The following is a 21,927-nucleotide window of genomic DNA, read 5'->3' on the forward strand; positions in this document are numbered from 1 at the left end:
TTTATCCAACCAGGAAAAGATCAGTTTTGCACTTCTCAAAGTCGCCCCCCACGTCAACAACTGGTGGGAATCGTACTGCGAACATAAGGATGAAAGTACGGCCTCACTGTTTTCAGCTGCACCCTCTTGGAATTCATTCCGGGATGCCATCAAGGAGCAGTACTACCCTGTCGAAAGCTATGAGGATAGATACATAAAGTGGACCACGCTGCGGCAGGGAAGGGACCAAGATGTGCCAGAGTTTACCAATATTTTTCATACCCTTCGCACAGAGTTGGGTATCAAGGATTCTGAGTGGCATTTGGTACTCAAATACTGCGGCTGCCTACATAGGGACATCCAGGACAAAATGGAGTTCCTGGACATCTCCTCGCTTGGCATGACGTATCGATACGCTGTCAAGATCGAGCAAAAGTTTAAACAAAAGAAGCAAGACTTTGGATTTGCGAATCCAAACAATAAAGAACAAAGCCAAGGCGGGGTGACCTAAGAGATCTTTCCAACGAGGTATCATATGCGTCAAACGAAGATAATATGATCAAGTTATGACCCCGGGAAGTTGGCTGCCCAACTAACCCCAATGGGGCCCATAAAATCTTGGTGTGACATCTCCTCGGGCTAGGGTTTTGGTTGTTTAGGGTTTTATCCTATTGTTCAATAATGAAAAGGCCCTTCAACCTCATTGTAACTCAGTTCAGAGGCATGTAGCCACCGCATCTCTTCTCAGAGATAAGCTACCATCGACCGAGCTAGTCTTATTTCCATTTTGTTTGTAAGCATACTTCAGTGTTTGATATTAATGAAATGAAGTGTTATTTCTGCTGCATCTCTGTATTTATGGTTATATCTGTAATTTGTTGCGTTCCTATTTAAATCCGGATCATGCGGCTATGGCTAGAAGGCCAAATAAGCCCGCGACAAGGAGGAAAAGCCCTCCTTACTGCTGTGGCTGCCAAGATAAGCCCTTAAAGGGCTGCTGCTAGGCAGAAAAGGCCCTAAAAGGGTTGCGGTTAAGGGAAGGACGCCCCTTAGTGTTTGCGGCCACAAGAACAAGGCCTCTAAGGCCTGCGACCAACCTCCAGGAGGCTAAAAAGCCCTCATGACACCCCTACAACAACAAAAATAACCTCAAAAAATTGATGAAATTCACCTCCAAAATTTGAGACCTTCCTTCCTTGGGATGGATGACTTCTCAAGAGGCCTAGAAACCCTTGAGACCCTAGCCGTTTAGGCTAGGTGAGGCCAGGGCCTTCCAAAATTTGATTTTGCTTAGAACCCTTGAGCTATCACTTGCACAAATGAGAAATAGAAAGCCCAAATGCCCAATATATACGAAAAATTCAATAAAATCCCAAAACCCCAATACTATATAAAATAGAAATAATGGGTTAGTATTAAAATACAAGAGTTTGATTTGAAAATTTATTCACAGATATTTACAATATTTTACAAAAATAAAATTACTCTTATTATCATATTAATCTTTGAAACACAAGTAAATAAATGAGAGAATTTGAATAAATTTTAAATTTCTCAAAACCTTCCCGCTTCAAATATTCTTTAGATAAAGATTTGAAGCCAAACGAAGTGTTATCCCCTCACAGTCTATGAACTTGGGGTTTCCAAGCGCTGGAGCAACCTATAGCTCAATGCACTTCGAAAAATAGATATTAGATCAAAAGGGGTTTGATTAACCCAAGGGATCTAGAAAACTGGAGATACTCGCTAGATCCAGTAGACCTAGAGTGCTACACCTAAAGTAAGATACCTATGCTAGTAGATGCTCCTACTACTGGAAATTGAAATAATAATCATGCAATATACTAGCTCAATGCATATAAAATTAAATCATCCAGCACATACCACAGATCAGCGAATGAGAGACACCATGAATTGAACCCCAAAGTCTTATGCTTTTCTTACAAAATCTAGCAGATCCTTACTTAGTACAGAAGATTTTCAACAATGTTCCAGTTCTGAAGTTACAATGAGGAGCCTAATAACATCCTTATATAGAAAAAATTGGGAGAAAACCCCTCCAAGTGGAGATAATGGCTAGCTGGGTTGATCCTCATCAATGTTGCACGAAGTGCGCCCCCCCCCCCCCCCCCCCCACGGTTCCAAGCCCTGAAGCGCGTCCCCTACAGAAGCACCTAGGAAGCTGGAAGCGCCGCTTCCGAATTTTTTGCCGCTTCCTGGAAATTCGGAGGCGTGCTACGGAAGCGCCGAAGCGTGCTTCGTACGGCGCTTCGGGCGTCGTAAGTGTGGCGCTTCCGAGGAGGAAGCGTACGTTTCCCGTACGCTTCCGTATGCTTCCGGAAAAGCTTCTAGAAAAGCGTTTAGAAAATCGTTTTTTTTTTTATTTTTTTTTTTTTTTTTTAATTTTAGGTGAGTTTGCTTGTTGGGGGTGGGTCCACCTTAGGTTAGGGTGACGAATGAAGGCAAAAAAAAATATAAATATAGCAGATGCTCCCTCATGGTAATGTTAAATTCTTAAAGTAAAAGTGACATTCTCCTTTATTTTTCATTTTCATCCTTTTACTTAAATTTTTAACATTACCATGAAATGAATCAGGATGTTTGAGAGTGGTTCTAGCCTCATTGGACTTCATATGGAGAAAATAGAATTTCATATCCTATTCAAAATTCAGCAGACTTAACAGTTTTCAGGAATTCAGGATCAATGGGATTGTGGCATTTCATTAGATTATATCAAGTATGAAGGTATGCGATTAGCATTTAATCAAGAGCACCAAGCCCTATATGTACCCTAGTGTTGGTGGTGTTAATTGTTGAACTCCTTTGTCACGCGGCACGCCCTTAGCAAAAAATTACCTTTCAATCAAGTCAAAATCATCGATCAAGCATGTTAAGCTTTTTCTACCATATTTTAAGTCTTGAATTAGGTAGTTTGATCAAAATTGGGCAATGTTGACTAATATCCCTAGACAATCGAGGTAGAGGCAAAGGCTAGACAAGAGGAGAAGAATCTAGATTCTAGATGGTTGATGCATCTAAATGGTTGATGCTCGAATAATTAATCATTAATGTACAATGGATGTTATATCTATCTTGATTTATGCAAAAATATGCATGTTTTCATGTCTTCTACAATTAATTTGCTATTTGGGATGTTTGTTTTGAGTATAAATGCAAAAAAAATATAATATATATATATATATATATATATATATATATATATATATATAGCAGACGCTTCTGCGGACGCTTCGCTTCCTAGATTTTTGGAAAATGACGCTTCCGTGTCCCCGCTTCCAAAAAATGCTTCCGCTTTGCCCCCACTTCGTGCAACATTGATCCTCATTAAAATAATCTCATCCATCGATCTTCCTTTGAAATAACTCAATCTCCTTTGTCGATTGAATTGTATTTTTTTATTTTGAGTTAAAAATCGAATTTTTCTAAAAACCCCTTTTTTCCTAGTCCAAAAATAATATTTTGGACTTTATCCTCAAAAAATTCAATTTGACTTGACCACCAAGGTCCAAAGGGTCAATTTCTCTTAAAAAATTGATTTTTTTCCTTGGTGGAGGACCCTTAAAATTTAATTCCTTTTGGACCCACAAATTTTTGATGATTTTCCACTTGGAGAGAATTTAATTTCTCTCAAATTAATTTTTGACTCAAATTTAATTAATTTTCTAGCTAATTATTTTCTTTTTATTTTTTCCAGAAAAATTAATTAAAAGACTCAAGAGGGGAATAAATATTTTTCCACCCTCTAAGTGGATCTAAAAAATAATTTAGCCATGGTGTCTAAATATGAGTAACCATGCACTAAACTATTTCTAGACAGGCTTTTACATCAAAATATTGCAATGTCAATCCTTAGAAGGGGAAATACACATTGACACATACCCTTGAGACTAAACCAAATTTTGCAACAAGACACATGATCTAATATGAAAAATACATAGATTCGATAAACACTAGGACTCACCTAAGACCTCGCCAAATGGATTTCACCCTAGCTTTGGGGTATATCTAGGAGAAAATTTTTGCCAATTATCCGTGTTTACAAACACACATAATTTGGGGAGGTTAGAAAACTCCCTAGGATGAAACCCTTTGAGAAGAATCATAGGGTTACGTAGGTATTATTACATAGCTTAATAGTCATACTAGAATCATTTACAATAAATTTTGCAAAATTTGGGATTACAATGACAAAATTGAAGTTGAATGATGATAATGGTCTTGAAAAAATTTTGTCCATAGCTTTGTACTCTGCTTCTTGGAATTGTTGACATGTACATGGTCAACATCTGGCTCTACTTGGGGACATGTTGCTTTGTGGAAGGAATGTGAGAATCCAGAATCCTGTATCCAAGAAAACAAAGAAACATCAGGTAGATATCCGCTCTAGATCAAAATCATCATATACAAAACATTAAATATGAAACCATTTGCTGGAATAGAAATCATATTCTAACAATGAAACTTAAAAATAATAAAGATTATCTAATGGAAAAAATAAAATCCTATCTAATAACTTAAATGAAACCTATCTAAGAGATTAGGGTTTGAGATACAATATAAAAGATGCCTGTGGCATCAAACGTCATCCTTCTGGCTCAATCCGGAGAAGCTACTTGCTAACAAGTGGATCCATTGGTTGCTTGTCTAATGTGCCTTGCTGAATCCTGATTCTTTTGGGTTGATGAAGGTTCTTAGTGTTGTACTGCATGTCCTCATCCAATTTGCTTCTTTTCTTCCTTCTGCTTGCAAGATGAGATGTAGTACAATCTTGGATAGGCTGAAACAACAATTACAACTACATTGTATTTTGTAGGATGTCCTTGCGCTTCAATCTCTTCATCAAGCCTCCTTGGGTTCTCAACATGATGCCTTCTTTCAACTTCTTTGTATAATTTGACCATACCACCTTCTACCATAGGAATAGTAGCATAGAATAGATCTAACTGGATGCATCCTCCAAGATCAGCTGCAAACTTTCTTGATAAAAGCATTCCCCATACATCAGGCACATCTATACCAACAATGTCCATAGTGATAATCTTGTATGGGAAGTTTGCCAAAAAGACCTGCAAGTCTTTGATTATGCCAAGAACTTCAATTTTCTTCGAATCCATGGAACAAATATTATGATAAGGCCTAGATATTCTCAAGTTCAACTAGTCCATAACCTTCTTAGTCATGACATTGGTTGAAGCTCTAGAATCTAACATACAATTGTGCAACAAACGATCATTTACCATCAAAGTAAAAAAGAAAGGTTGATGATCTTCATTCGTAATATAAAAATTTAGATCCTTTAACTTTATCTCTTCATCCTTATGATGGTCTTCTACCCATCCTGCTGAGATATGCTTATCGCTTTTAGAAATGCTCTTCTTTGAGATGGAATTTTTAACAGCTCAAGGACGGGGACAAGGCTTTTTGCATTGTTTATCCATGTGACCTAATCAATCTTCAATCCTGACTGATAAGCTTTAGATGCAATCTATTGTTTGTTCTGATTTTGATCTTTACTTTTCTTTTGATATGTGTATCCCTTACTTCGAGCAATTTCTAAGATCTGTTCCTGAGACGACTTTCTCCATATATTTGCGTAATGGGATCCTTTTCATCACTGAAATTATTGATGGTGAAAGATGAAGGGATCATTTCCATACAACAATCTTCTTCTTCTGTAGACAAGGGAACCTCTTGACTAATTATGTTTATTTGTTCACTTGTTCCCTCATCTAGGATTCTTCTGGCAAAGGCACAAGAGATTTCTTCATGAAAACTCTCACATGGTCTGCAGAATGGCACAAGCTGATCAACAATGTTGGTAGATTCCAGAGGATTAGGGGGCCTTTGCTCATTTGAAGGATTCTTCTTTGGCCATGCATTATTATTACCCCTGTTATTATTATTCCTAGGCTGAATATTCTGAGCTTGAGATCTTTCCATTTGAATTAGCCTAGCTTGCATGGCATTCATTTCTCTAGCATGTTCAATTTTCATATCTTTAATCAACTGAGTTAATTCCTTGATAGGATCATGTTCAACTTCCTTAACTTCTTTTTCCTTAGCCTTAGTTGGACCTCTTTCAAAAACAAGAATTTCAAACTTCCCAGATGCTTTCTTATCCTTTTCCAACTCTTCAACTAAAGTTTGAGTAGCTTTTAAATCGTTCGGTTTAGCATGCCTTAGCTCATAAGAAGTATCAACTAGTGTTGATAATATCGCCGAAATATTGGCGATATTCGGAAATATCGCGATATTTTCGGCAAGCCGAAATATCGCCGAGAAAATATTGCGATATTTTCTTGCTTGAAAATATCATGATATTTTCGAAATATCACCAATATTTCGGCAAAATATTGCGCTGCGACATCAAATATCGCCGGGCAGGCTAGGCTGTGACTAGAAAGGCGATTTTGGTAGTTTTATCTGCTCATTTTGGTTTCTTAGTCTTGGAGAAGGAAGGGGAAGAGTTTTGTGGTGGTTTTCAAGGAGGGATTGAGGATCAAACAACCATTATCACCACCAACTAAATTTTTGTTGTGGATCAAAGATTGAAGATCAGTAAGACAAACTTCATTTCTTCCATTAATAGGTATGTTCTTAAAAACCCCTATGTTAATGATTTTTTTCATAGATTTAGGGTTATGCTTGCTTGCCTCTTTGCCTACCAACATTTTGCTTCTTTGTTTTTTTTTTCCATTTGCTATGATTTTCATGCCCATGAGCCAATGCAAGGGTTTTCTCCATATTTGGACAATAAGCTTCATTTTTTTTTTTTATAACTTTCTTATGCGCCCTCATATTGCCATTTTTCATTCACATTGCAAATAATGTAGTAAAAAAAATATTTTTTTTCGAATGAGGCAATTATTACTTATTATTTTTCGTTGTTGGGGTGTTTAATGCCAATTTTTGTTTTTTTGGTGCCCTAGGTTTGAATTAGTTCACTACAAATATGCCAAAAGCCTTGGACCCATTTTGGGAGTATGGGGAGCCTGATGGTGGGACAAATCGGGCATATCTATCATGCAAATTGTGTGGGACCAAGATGACAAGAGGGGTTACGCGATTGAAATACCATCTGGCTAGACTCCCTGGACATGATGTAATGCTTTGTACGGTTTCTAGTGCAGAGCTTATACAAAAAGCTCTTGAAGCAATTGATGAAAAAGACAGAAAGATAGCTACTAGGGAGAGGGCACTGATCTCAGATAGATAGCTGCTAGTTTTATTTGTTTTGCTACATATAACTCATGATGATGAGATACTTTTATATATGTGATGTTATTTTGTATTGGTTCTCCACATTTGAGTCCTTGATTGGACAATTATTAGGGATCAACAAGATTTGGTAATGCCTTTGATGTATCATTTTTATTTTACATCCACTACATCGTATATATGAGTTCTTTCTTCATATTTATGTGCCAATGTGTTTATTTCATGTTGTTATTGCTTTATATGTTTAAAATATGAAAAAAATGAATATATTATGCATTTTTTATGTTTTCCGATATTTTCAGCTATATTGCCGATAAGATGTTTTCTGGACCCTCGCCAATATTTTGTCGATGCCGATATTTTCAACACTAGTATCAACCATGAATGCATCGAGATAATATTCTAGCAAAGATTTATCTGTTGGTTTATAATTTTGATGCATTTCCTCGACAATGCCATTAAATTTCTTAATAAATTCATCAATGGTCTCATTCTCATTTTTCTTTATGTTGCTGACGGTTCTAAGAAAATACCTCCCTTCCTTTTTATCTCCATACTTATCTTTGAAGGCATTGATAATGGCTTGTAGAGAATCAAAGGAATTATTAGGCCTATGCAAATACCAGTCCGTTGCATCTTCTTCTAGAGAAAGAACAAACAACTTCATCTTAATATCCTCGTGTTTGTAGGCAACTCTGGTAGTATGCCTCACCAAGGCTGTGAATGCTCTGAGATGTGTTTCAGCTCTGATTGCATTATTCCCTTGGAAAGTAGGCATCTTATCCAAACCGGATTCTGGAAGATCATGAGGTTGACATTGAATGTTGCCAAAATTGCAAGGCGTCAATAGATCCATGATGTCTGGCGACATTCTGGCCTGACGGGGTCAGGGAAAAGCAGATGGATATCAAGGAGGGCTTCCTGTCCGGGAAAAATAGGTGCTTACTAGAATGTAATTTGTTTAACTGAGCTCTAAGAGCCTTTTCACGATTAGGAGCGGGGTTAACCAAGCTACCAAGATTTCTTCTAATATAAGATCTTATGAATGGATGAATAAGTGGAGTCGCCACCCAAACAGGAAACTAACCCAAAAGTCCAAGTGCTAAAGAATGTGCAGATTGATGAAGATGAAAAGATAAGTGAGACTAAGGATGAAAAGTTAAGTGAGACTATGGATGAAAAGATTATACCCCAGTGCTAGAAAATGTTGTGACGATGTCGGGTCAAAAGACGAAGTGAAGAGATGTCATGAAAAACCAAGGACTACAAGATTAGTCCTTGGCAACGATGCTAGAAAATGTTGTTGCTCGAATTGTACACTAGATTGCAACAACACTTAGGACAAGGGCTGTCACTCTAATCTCTGTCCTCTTTGTTTAAGTTGTCGCCTAATTGTAGACTAAGGGGGGTAGTCCCTATGGATGAAGAGATGAACCATTTGTTGGGAACCAACAAGTGGAGGAGACACAACTGAATGGCCTAACAATTTGGTTAAGATTAAAGGCAAGTATGATTATTTAAGCACCACTTGAGTAGGTTTATTGAAATTATCAGTTAGGTACTTGTGCCTTAGGAGTCAATTTACTTGCACAAGGTGAATTAAAATTCCAATCACCGAATGAATAGTTGCTGCAATATGCAAATCTATCCTATATGAAGTGCAAGTCCTAGATCTAGGTGAGATGCAAGATCTTGGTAAATTTTAATTAAATGCCCTATCTAAATGAGTCCTTACTCTCAATTGTTTTGAAGTTAGTCTCAAATGTAGGTTCTAGAGAGAAGCCCACAAAGAGGCTATGACATCATTAACGATACCTCCCGTGAGGTTCTAACCACCCAAGTGCTTCCATTCCTACAAGGGATTGCCCACAAGAGAACTGCAAGGTCACCTGTGTTAACCACAAATGAAGGTCTAAACTTCGCAAGTTGGATGAGAGAGGTTTGTCCTATCTTCTTACAACCAAGCTTATGCTTGGAGGTTTATTTTATTAATGTGCTTCTAACCTTAGAATGAAATGCAAAATGTGAGTGAAATGCCTCAATGAAGTTTATTAATCCAAACGAGTTCCTCAACAAGATTTATTCGATTCCAAACACTTGTGTCACACAATTAGCAAGAGGAACCTGAACTTACAATGTGACAAAAGAATGTGCCTAAACTTTAAGGCATGATGCCATAAAATCAAAGACCCTTTAAAAGCAATATATTTTGAAATGAACCAATGCCTCTTCAAAGATATCCAATAACAATAGAAAATCTCATGAATGAACCAATTGATCTCAATTGAAGAATAGCAAAGGGTACTATGAGCACAATGTCAAGATCTCATCAAACTTGATATGCCAATTAGAGAACAAAAGAGACAATGATGACATTCACCACAGTAATTATCCAAGATTATTACTTATGCCAATTAGATAATGACACCACTGCTTATTTTGAGAGCACAATATTTCTTGAAATGAGATTGCTAACAGTGATCTTCAAATATATAGGACATCAAAGAAAAGCAAGAAGGTAACAAGAAAATGTTATGAATGCAAGATACAACTTATGTAGTCAGCCCAATATAAAATACCAAAAGCTAGAAGAGCAGTCTACTTAACGCTTTGTTATGCACTTAGAACAAGGGAGATTAAATTCCCAAGGGTTAGAAATGAGTTCTTATGGCTCTCAAGCCTTCACAAGATGATTTCTTATCACTGAAACAAGTATATATCAGACTTAAATGAGCATATATCAGAGCTCTTTTCACTTATATCAGATTTCCAAAATCACTTAGAACATCACCAGTCAAGAGCATATAGGTTGATTAGCCTTTTATATTAAGTGTGACATGTTCTTAGGCCTATGTGAAGATAGTTTAGAGTTTTTGGAGATTATATGAGATTAATACCGCTGCTACAAAGTTACTTCAGATCTGATCATGAAAATAGTGAGGAGAAGAGAGGAGAGGAGGCAACCCCTTAGGTCTTGAGGCCTTGTTGATAGCTAGATGGACATCCAATGTTGACTCAAACTTCTTTAAATACTTGCAACACAAATTATTACCTTGAAAAATAATGGATTAGCCCTCTTATGATAGTGATTAAGGCTTCTAGGGCTAGTTGATGGACTAGTGAAACTTCAAACTCTTTCAAATCCTTGCAAAACCAAGTGTTAGCTTGAAATACAATGGACCAATGGAAAAAATGATATGGAAATCAATTCAAACCCTTGCCAAACTTACTATAGCCTGCAAACACAAAGTATTAGTGCCAAAAACAAATGCCAAAGCCACAAGTATGTGAAAATGGACTGCAATTAGGGGATAAAGGCCTAACAAGGCCTGTGGCTAGGGCTAGAAGGCCAAATAGGTCTGCAGCCTAGGAAATTAAGGCCAAATAGGCTTGCGACAAGGAGGAAAAGCCCTCCTTAGAGCTGCAGCTGCCAAGATAAGCTCTGAAAGGGACGTTGCTTGGGAGAAAAGGCCCTAAAAGGGTTGCGGCTCAGTGAAAGAGGCCCTTTAGGGGTTGCGGCGACAAGAACAAGGCCTCTAAGGCCTGCGGTCAACCTCCAGGAGGCTAAAAAACCCTCACGACACCCGTACAACAGCAAAAATAACCCTGAAAAGTGATGAAATTCACCTCCAGAAGCCACAACCTTCCTTCCTTGGGATGGACGACTTCTCAAGAGGCCTAGAAACCCCTAAAACCCTAGCCATTTAGGCTAGGTGAGGCTAGGGCCTTCCAAAATTTGATTTCTAGTTCAAACCCTTGAGCTATCACCTACACAAATGAGAAATAGAAAGCCCAAATGCCCAATATATATGAAAAATTTAAATAAAAGCCCAAAACCCCAATACTATACAAAATAGAAATAATGGGTTAGTATTAAAATACAAGGGTTAGATTTGAAAAATTATTCACAGATATATACAATATTTAACAAAAATAAAATTGCTTTTGTTAGCATATTAATCTTTGTAGCACAAGTAAATAAATGAGAGAATTTGAATAAATTTTAAATTTTGGCAAAACCCTCCTGCATCAAATATTCTTTAGATTAAGACTTGAAGCCAAACGAAGTGTTATCTCCTCACAATTTGTGAACTTGGGGTTTCCAAGCGCTGAAGCAACTTGTAGCTCAGTGCACTTCAAAAAATAGATAGTAGATCAAAAGGGGTTTGATTAACACAAGGGATCTGGAAGTCTGGAGACACCTGCCAAATCCCCTAGACCCAGGGTGCTTCCTCTAGCCCAACACCTAAAGCAAGATACCTATGCTAATAGATGTTCCTACTACTTGCAATTGAAATAATAATCATGCAATATAAAAACTCAAAGCATATAAATTTAGATCACCCAACACATACCACAGATCAACAAATGAGAGACACCATGAGTTGAACCCTAAAGTCTTATGCTTTTATTACAAAATACAAAATCCAGTAGAGCCTTGCTCAGTAAAAAAGATTTTCAACAATGTTCCAGTTGAAGTTTTAAAGTTACAATGAGGAGCCTGATAACATCCTTATATAGAAAAATTTGGGAGAAAACTCCTCCAAGTGGAAATAATAGCTAGTTGGGTTGATTGTCATAAAAAATAATCTCATCCATTGATCTTCTTTTGAAATAACTCGATCTCCTCTGTCATTTGAATTTTATTTTTTATTTTGAGAAAAAAACGAATTTATCTTAAAACCCCTTTTTTCTTAGTCCAAAAAATAATATTTTGGACTTTTATCCTCAAAAAATTCATTTTGACTTGACCACCAAGGTCCAAAGGTCAATTTCTCTTAAAATTGATTTTTTTCCTTGGTGGATGACCCTAAATTTTTTATTCCTTCTGGACCCACGAATTTTCGATGATTTTCCACTCGGAGAGAATTTAATTTCTCTCAAATTATTTTTTTGACTCAAATTTAATTAATTTTTTTATTTTTGCCAGAAAAATTAATTAAAAGACTCAAGAGGGGAATAAATATTTTTTCCACCCTCTAAGTGGATTTAAAAAATAATTTATCCATGGTGTCTAAATATGAGTAACCATGCACTAAACCATTCCTAGACACACTTTTACATCAAAATATTACAATGTTAACCCTTAGAAGGGGAAATACACATTGACACATACCCTTGAGACTCCACCAAATTCTGCAACAAGAGCCATGGTCTAGTATAAAAAATACATAGACTCGACGAACTCTAGGACTCACCTAAGACCTTGCCAAATGGATTTCACCCTAGCTTTGGGGTATATTTGGAAGAAAAATTCTGCCTATTATCCTGTTGATTTGGGGTAGCATCAGATGTTCTCTAGCCATGAAAATTGGTGGAGAGGCTAAAGCATATGAGATCTCCAAGACCCAGAGATGGTTTGGGAAGATTCTAACCGGTTTGGGAGATATTAAAATAATTAGTATTTTTAATGGAGTTCCTAAGTCTAAACTTAGGAAAAATAAAATATTAATGGGTATTAATACAAAACTGGGTTAGAAGGTTCCAAAAGTCATGGATCAAGCCAAACCTAATCTTAGCTGTTGATTAGAGATTTAATCTCGACCGTTGATGGACCAACGAGAAAAGTATAAGAAGAGACTTGAGGTTTAGTTGGAGAACACACTAGAGTGATCAATCATTCATTTTTCTAGAGCGGGGTTGCTAAGCAAAAGTGAATCAATGATCAACAGCGAGGGGCAGTGAGTACGAGGCAGAGAGGCAGGGACAATACTGGGAGACCAGCACATAAGCGGAGAGAGCCAGAGCAACAGTCAGTTCAGGCTACGCAGAGCCTAGCAGAGGCAGCACAGAGCCGAGAGAGATTGCGTCATCCACGCAGAGGGCAGAGGGAGTGACGCAGAGGCTGTGTAGTACCTCAGAGAGCTGACGCAGAGAGTCCTGGGGCTGATGCAGGGCAACAGGAGGTTGATGCAGAGGCCAAAAGGGCCAGCGCTGAGCTTCAGTTGTGTCGGAGAGGGTTTCGTGGGACAAGTTTTCTGAATACCTGTTTTCGGATATAGAGGTATTGCTACCGTATATTTTTCTTTGTCAGGTGAGCCGGTTTAGGCACCTAGTTGTACTCAGATAAACTGCATAATAATATAACCCTCGGAATAGCTGCATCGGTTTTCTTGCATTGGGTTTTTCCGGGGACATTGGTCCAAAAATAATGGTGTCACTTGTGTGCTTGTTTTCTTTGAGTTGATGATCTGTAGATGTTGATACTGTACTTGTGTTTATTTTCAATATTTACATGGTAAATAACTTGTTAAGTAATTAAACAAGTAGGTGAAATAAACCAGATAATACAGGAAGAATTTCTAACAGGTTAGACTTAGAAATTCCAACATATCCGTGTTTACAAACACACATAATTTGGGGAGGTTAAAAAGATCCCTAGGATGAAACCCTTTGAGAAGAATAATATGCTTACTTAGGTGTTATTACATGGTTTAATAGTCATACTAGAATCATTTACAATAATTTTTTGCAAAATTTGGGATTACAATGACGAAATTGAAGCTGAATGATGATAATGGTCTTGAATTTTTTTTTTCACTGCTTTGTACTTTGCTTCTTGGAACTGTGGACATGTATATGGTCAACATGTAGTATGCTTGATCTTATACAAGCATCTCAAGCCCACCACTGACTTGACTTCTGGTCGTTGCACTACCTCCCAAACGTTATTCTTTATGATGGAAGAATACTCCTCCACCATGGCATCTATCCATACTTGATGCTTGGACGCTTCTTGAAAGTTGGAAGCCTCTGCCTCAATTAGTTCACTTATAAGTGCCATATACCCATAATAGCGCTTAGGATCTTTACTCTGTCTGATTGAATAATGCCTGGGCCTCTCTGAGTGTTTGCTCAGCCCACCTGTTTCTCTTCCTCTCTATGATAGGAGTATGAGGTTGAGGAATCCTCTGTTCCTCCTCCTGATCAACCTACTCGTCCTCCCTGCTCTTCTCTCCAACTTGTGTAATGTACTCGAGGAATTTGTGCCGCCTCCGCCTTGGATGTCTGGTCCTCCTAAACCCCCATTAAGTCGTTAGACTTTCGAAGAACCCTCTCCTCTTTGAACTTCACATCCTTACCTATAACGATCTTCTTGAGGGCAGGAATGTAAACTCGATAGGCCTTTGATGTCTCACTGTATCCTACAAGGATACCCTTCTCTACAGTTGGTTCCAACTTGGTCCTCTTCTCCTCAGGAACATGACAATACATAAGGCATCCGAAGATGCGAATGTGCCCCAAATCTGGTTTCTTCCTCGTGAACACCTTGTGTGGGCTTCTATTCTGCAGGTATACAATAGTGTTGTAGGCCTCTTCCCACAAAAGCCATGGCAAATCTTGATCATGGAGCATGGCCTTAGCCGCTCCAACTATAGCTCTGTTTTTCCTTTCTGCAACCCCATTCTGCTGAGGGTTGTGTTACGCTTGCCGCCTGTCACGCACACCTAATAGTTAGTGAGAAAAGCCTTTAACCCTACAAGTTGTGGTTGGTGGCAAGGACAAAGAGTTGGGGCTGTCACCTATTCCCAACTCTCTCCGTCTAAGCTATCTCCTAGGTTAGCTAAGGGGGGTGGTCCCTAAATGAAAAGTTATATGATGGGAGTTTCTAGGAGATTAAGTTAGTGTTAATTTGGATTACTTGTCAAAAAATAACTTGTTTCCAAGAAATAAGCAAGCATATGAATAAACAAGCAAACTTGAAATATAGATTCAAAATGTAGACTAGTGCCTTCAAGTAAATAACAATAGCTTGCTCAAAATGAAATCAAGATACAAATGATAGACAATTCAAATGTTAGACCAAGATAAGCATATGAACATCAATTGCAACTATAAAGGAAATAGTACTTTGGAAGTGAATGCCCCAAATAACAAGATACATCAATTACTCATGAGCATAATGATCATCAAAGCAATAACATGAAATAGAATTGCACCAATGAACAATATTCCAAGTACAAGAAAAATAAATTGTTGCAAAAGTAAAGGACTCACAATACTTGCATCACAAGTGCTTCTTGAAATGAGAAATGATATTTGCAAGTGAAACTTAACCACATCAAGATAGCAAAACAGGGAATTGCAAGTAAAATAAAATTGTGATGTAAATGTGCTCTTGGTTTATTTTATTAGTTAAAATCTAAAGCAAGATTTCAATTTAACTCCAATCCTCAAACCTCACCCTCGCTCGAAAAGTCGGATTTGACAGTGAGGAGTCAATAGAAGTGAAGGGTCCCTAAAGTCTATACAACCAACTTAAGTTGGAGGTAAATTTTAGTGACGCTTGGTGCATGTAAGATTTCCCAAAGTAGCTTTGCAAAATGAAACTTTAACTTGAGAGATTGGATTGAAATTGCCCAAATACAAAATGCATCCATACTCAAGGTATGAAAATGTTGCATAATAATGAGGCATAAGTGAACTTTAGACAATTACCAAGTTAAAGGTATCGAGTTAAAGAAATGCTTGCATAAAAATAAATTGCTACGAAATGGAATGTAACTTTTTGACTTGTAGCAATCGATGCAAATGGTGCAAGAGAATTGTAGTGAACTTTGGGAAAGGGAATGTGATGTGTAGTTATGTTAATTTCCAACTTAAAGCATGCATAAGATGTGAGCAAAAATGGAAATGTCAAAACTAACAATCAATCTACCTACAAGCTCTCTCACTAAATGGAGAGATAGGATGCCAATGGGTAGAACCCACGCTCCCACAAAAAACATAAATTTTTATTATTATGGTTTACAATGAGGTTAATGGCTCTTTGAGAGCTACCCAAGGAATTGATGGAAGTACAATATGAGGTTTTGAAACCACAAGGAAATTCCTTCAAGTATGGAGCCTCAAGAGAGATGAAGATGGTGCTACAATTAGGAAATACAAGCTCCCAAAGTGATACACGGCCTAGCCTCTTTCGCAAGCCCTCCTAATGCCCACGACCTCCTTGAAAATGGAACTTGAAGCTTGAGAGAACCTACAACAAAAATGTTAGGGCTGCAAAACTAAAACCAAAGTTAGTGTGAAAAAGAGCATGCAAAATGAGTGATAATGCTACAATATAATATACAAAAACTAAATCAAGTGATGGGAAAAGACCCCATCACTTGTCTAGCTTATAAGGAGCTCTTGATTAGCTAGATAAGAAATGAAAGCACAAGAGTTTATGAGATAAATTTGATTGAAATATTGACCTATGCACAAACTATGTCAAAAGGGACCCTGCAAAACAAAACACTTTCAAAAGATAAACTTATGAAATTCAAATAACAATAGGAGCTCCTTGAGAGCTATGCCAAGAGTGGGTTGGTCTCTTGAAGACTTCCCCTCACACTTGCTAATCGATCCAAAGATGTTCCCTACAAAACTTCACATGCACATTAGCTCATATGGATTTAAACAATACACAATAGCAAGAAAACTCTAGAATTTGTATGAAAATAGATAGAGTTGTCTAGCCTAGAGCATATCAAATAAATAACTGTAAATGTAAGATAGTTGTACATTCACAACTCGATAAAGCATATGAGAAAATGGAACAAAATAAAACATAAGTAGAGAAGTATACCATCATTGAACCAAGCACAACCTCCAAGAGAGAAACACCCATGAATGAACCCCAAAGAATTTTTTATTCATATGAAGCACAAGTGTACATAGGAGCAGAGTCTCCCCAAGCACAATAGCTAGTACAAAATATTACAAGTGAGAGCATAAAGCTCTTATTATATAGAAGCTTGGGAGCCAATTCTAAGGCAAATGGTGACAATCCCAAAGCAAATGGGTGACAATCCCAAAGCACCTTCATGCAAATTTGAATTTCCCAAGTGGCATCAAGAATCCCTCAAGAAAAATCAAATTCCATGATGAAATGACAAGTGTATATGGGTGGGAATCAATGTGGGGATAATTTCCCATAAAAATATCTACCAAATATTCTCCCAAATCCTCCCAAATGTGCATTAATTCCACAAATTCGAATTTCCTAATCAAAAGCTAACGCATTTATGTCAATAAATTTGATTTCCTTGAGTGGGCCAAGTATTTATGATGCAATGTGCCAAATCATCCTCCAACTTTCCCTTTGACTCATTCCTTTGACTTGAGATAATTTCCAAGTCATTTTGTCACAAGGAACAATTTATTTCTCTCCATTTAATTTATTTCTGGTTTAATTTATTGTCAGATTTCCCACTGAACTTAGGAAAAGTGGGTTTTGAGGGTCTAGAACACATTTTTAACCCCTCAAAGTGTGTCATAGTAGAAAGTTGAGGGTGAGAGTTGTAATATTTATTACTCATAACCCATACTTCTCTAGACATCACTTATTACATTTCATATACAATTTTTATTCCAATTTCTGCCCTAAAGGAAACTTTCAAAATTAAAAAATGACCCCCTAGACCTAATCAAATTCCACGAATTTTTTGTGTGTGATCTAGTATGGTAATATATAATGACCCTAGACACTAGGACTCACCCAAGGCCTCACCATCAAGCCGTACTCCGACTTTGGGGTATATTTGGAGGAAAAAACTCAGTTAATTATTAAGTCATTGTAAGAATATGATAATTAACCAAGTGCAAAAAACCTCCCAAAGTAATACTCACTTGATGATAAGGTCCCAGGCCACCCAGGCCTGTTACATGACTGGACTCCTCATACTAGTATCACTTTTACATTGTCCCCGCAGGGCTTGTGGAATTTGAGTACAACAGAAAATGATAAGAAGAAGAAGTAGAATTAAAAAACTCTGGTAGTATGATGATCTCTAATGGTACAAGCAACCTTTGGTACATCCTTGGGCATGGAGTCTTCAAAAAATCTTTAGGTGCCACTCCAGTGGTCAACAGGTTGTACAGAATAGTCAACTCCTTCTTGATACCTTCCTGAGCACAAAAGTCCTTGAAGGCATTCGAGGTGTACTCGCCTCCATTATCCGACCACAGTGTCTTGATCTTCCTTCCTGTCTGATTATCCACGAGATCCTTAAATTCCTTGAACTCGTTGAAGACCTCGTCCATATTCTTCAAAAAGTATATCTAGGTCTTCCTGGAGAAATCATTAATGAACATAACATAATACTCGTACCCACTCAAGGATACTGTTGACATGGGCTCACACACATCTGAGTGTACTAGATCCAAATTCCTTTTGGACCTAGCGTCACTGCTCGGAAAATTGGTGTTGGCATATTTCCCAATGCGCAACCCTTGCACACCTCATGCTTCTCGACCTTCATCTCAGGCAACCCGTAACTATCTCCTTGAGCACATTAAGTGCTCCATGGTGAAGATGGGCCATCCTCCTGTGCCACAATTCTCCTAGCCCTCTACTGTTGTTCACCAACGCATGCGCTAGCTCAAACTACAATTGAAACAAGCTGTCGTGCCTGACTCCAATCACTTTCATTACCTTCGAATACTTGGGAACGATGTAAACCTTGTCTTCCAAATTAGGAACTGATATTAGGTTCTTTGTCATCCCTGGGACATACAACATGTCCTCAACCAATAAGGGCTTGCCGAACTCCCTTTGGAACTTGACCAAGCCAATACTAGCTGCATGGTACTTGGCATTGTCTCCAAGCTCAATATAGAAATCCGCCTCCTTCTCCTCCAACTTGGTGAAATACTCTCTGACTCTTGTCATCTGGCGAGAAGCCCCACAATGAATATACCACACACTATTGGCAACTGAACTCGAGAGACTAGAAATGGGTGAAAACTCATTCTCAAATTGCGTTGCAAACTCGTCCACCTTTGCAGTAGTCGCAATCAGCTTCTTTTGCTTTCCCTTGTTTTTCTTATTTGGGCACTGATTGGCATAGTGACCCAATTGATGGCAACCAAAACACTTCACCTTACTCGGATCTTTTTTCTTCCAACTCTTAGAAGAAGACTCCTCGCTTGGCCCTTTCTTGGCCTTCTGCTTACCCTTGCTTGCTAGAGCAAGGTTCTCCTCTTCTTTTGATCTCCCCACTAACAATTTTCTCAGATCTCCTCCTATACGAAATAATCCAAAGCCTCGCCCAGCCGAGTAGGTGATCCTAACCCATATACACATGACAAAGACCTCCCAGTGTTCTGTAAATCCATTCAAGGTTATATGCACTAGTTCCTCATCAACATCGTCTCTCCAACAACAACCAACTCATCCCTGACTAGTGTCATCCTGGACTAGTAAGATGTCATGCTCTCGTCCTTGGACATTCTTTTGCCATACAACTTGTCCTTAAGCATCATCTATCGACTTTGATAGTCGCTTTGATATAACTTTGTGAGCATATCCCACATCTTCTTTGTAATGTCTTTCTCCAACAGATGGGGTATCAGATGATCTTTAACCCCATCAAGGATAATCCTTTGCACCTTGGCCTCTCTGACCTCATGCAGATCTAGGGAAATGGGATCATTTGTTGGTGGAACCACTTTTGTACTTGCATAGGGCCACAACCTATTCTCCTTGAGAACACAAGTGATTCAAACCTTCCACTGCAAGTAGTTCAAAGCGCCCTCAAGCCTATCCTCATATCGAACACTGGTTGCCATTGTAGAATAAAACTCTCGAAGAGATTGAACACTAAAAGATGAATTTTTGTCCTGAAGCCTATGTCAAATATCCTTGGCTTCATATTCAGAGTTTAGAGCTTTGATACCATTTTAAATTTTTATAACCTAGTTATAGATTCACTGCTCAACAAATTTTCATAGAATAGAACCAAAATAAATTTTATCTATTTGATTTGTAACAACCAATACTCTGGGTTAATTAACAACAATAAAGAATGAAAACAAATTCACATGAAACCAATAACATCAACAAAATAACACAAATTTATCGAGGAAAGACTAGTGTGGGGAAAACTTGCGAATGTCAGGTTCTTTTATTCAGCTTCAGGAGCAAAATTTCTTATAGCCATAACATGAATTTGCTACAACAATTACATAGCAATAATTTCGGCCTCAAAACCCTCACTCGACCCTCTCGTACAACCCACTCTTGGTTCTCTCAGCCCACATGTGCAGTATAGCTGATTTACTTCAGCGTACAAGAGAAATATCAGCCTCTTGGTCTCTTGAGAAACTTGACCTCTTTCACAAGCAAACTCGGCCCCCTTGTTGATCAATTTGCTCTTGGTCTCGCTATAGCTAGCTCGACCTCACAACTTGCTTTCTCTGCCCAAATACTTACTCTTACTGAATCTCCAACTCGTGCTCATCAATTGTGTCTTCGCCTCAACCCTTAGGCTCAATTTATAACTTTTCTAAGCTAAGATTGACGGCCAAAATTAACTCATCAAGTTAATTGAAGATAAATTACTTATCTTTAGTTAACTTTCTTATCTTTAGCTTTTTTTACTTTAACTCAAGTACCAATCATAGATTTAGCTTGCATTACATGCATATCTCATGCATGCGTCATGTAACTCATCCGCATGCATGCAACTTTGCATCTAGCATGCAGCCCACTTGCACACTCCACATGTCGCATGCAATCAAATGCAAACTCCGCATGTTGCATGCAAGCTTCTAAAGAGGCAAAACAAGGTCCTTATAGTTAAGACACAAGGCTAGAAGACTTTCCGCAGTGATAAAAATCGACAGGTTTTCTATGATGAGTCATGACTCAAGTTCTTTGAGCCTATACCATTGAATAGGCTGCCATAAATTAGGGTTTGAATGATATTCAATAATATGGCATTCAATGTCATATATCAGCCTTAGAAAAGGTTTAAAAATGATATTTAACAAGAAAGGAACAAGACCTTCAAACAAAGGTTAGTGTTAGGCTAGGGTATATAGTTATATGGCTGTTAGATATGCATAAACAACAAATAAAAGGGGTCACATTAGCCCTATTAAGGTATATTAGACCCATATGTTAGATTTTGCTTGTAGACAATTTATAAAAGCTATTCCCATATAATGAGCCACCCACATACATTCAAGTTACACTTTTATGCACAAATTAGACCTCGAAACGCTATCGCTTGCCCTAGCCATCTAGGAGAGAGAAAACGAGAGGTTTTATTGAGTTTTATGGTGATCAACACACTCTTAGACCAATACCTTATGCTACTAGGGTTGAATGGAGTCTTTATGGCACAAATTCGAAGGAAGGATATTGATGCAGTAACAGGGGATGCCTAGGGCAAAGACCAGGATCTGAATTGCATACTTACTATGCCCAAGGGAAATCTCTCTTGGTCTCTACCAAACCACAAACCCCAAGAAGCAATGCATCAAGATGATGTCCTTCCTCGAAGTCAACTGCCATGTCTGCTTTGCATCTTTTAGTGAGCTTCTCTGCACCAGTAAAAAGCATGTCATTTACATACAACACCAAATAAGCAGATTGTGCTGAACAAAGATATAATATAAGTTAGAATCTGTTTCGCTCTTGGTGAAGCACATACTCTGCAAATATCCACCAATCGTGGAATACCATGCTGTTGGTGCCTGCTTGGGTCCATTCAAGGCTTTCTTAAGCCTGCACACTTGGGACTCCTTCCCATGTACGTCAAATTCATGAGGTTGCTTTATGTAAACTTCTTCCTTAATTATCCCATTAAGGAACACTGTCTTTACATGCATTTGATGTATCCTCCATTCCATAAATGAAACTAATGACATAACAAATCTAATAGAAGTGTACTTGGCAAGTGGAACAAATGTCTCATCGTAGTCCACTCCCTCTCTCTG

At 38.0% G+C, this 21,927-nt stretch overlaps 1 protein-coding gene across 3 annotated transcripts in view; it reads left to right on the top strand.

The window, feature by feature from the left end:
* Positions 1-21,927, top strand: part of LOC149167672 (Phototropic-responsive NPH3 family protein) — a 93,422-nt gene that overhangs the window by 64,598 nt on the left and 6,897 nt on the right. Inside the window, exon 4 of one of the 3 annotated variants that reach the window (XM_089433079.1) lies at positions 6,930-7,314. The exons of the other annotated variants lie outside the window; for them this stretch is intronic. Coding sequence (XP_089289205.1) covers positions 6,930-6,935 — 6 coding nt within the window. The 3' untranslated portion in view covers positions 6,936-7,314. Of the gene's footprint in view, positions 1-6,929; positions 7,315-21,927 lie in introns of those variants that run through there. 3 annotated transcript variants of the gene reach the window in all.

Source organism: Pinus tabuliformis, chromosome 5_1 (genome assembly GCF_031772625.1).
Source record: "Pinus tabuliformis cultivar Carrire ecotype Pingquan chromosome 5_1, CPIR1, whole genome shotgun sequence".
Classification (NCBI taxonomy): Eukaryota; Viridiplantae; Streptophyta; class Pinopsida; order Pinales; family Pinaceae; genus Pinus; species Pinus tabuliformis.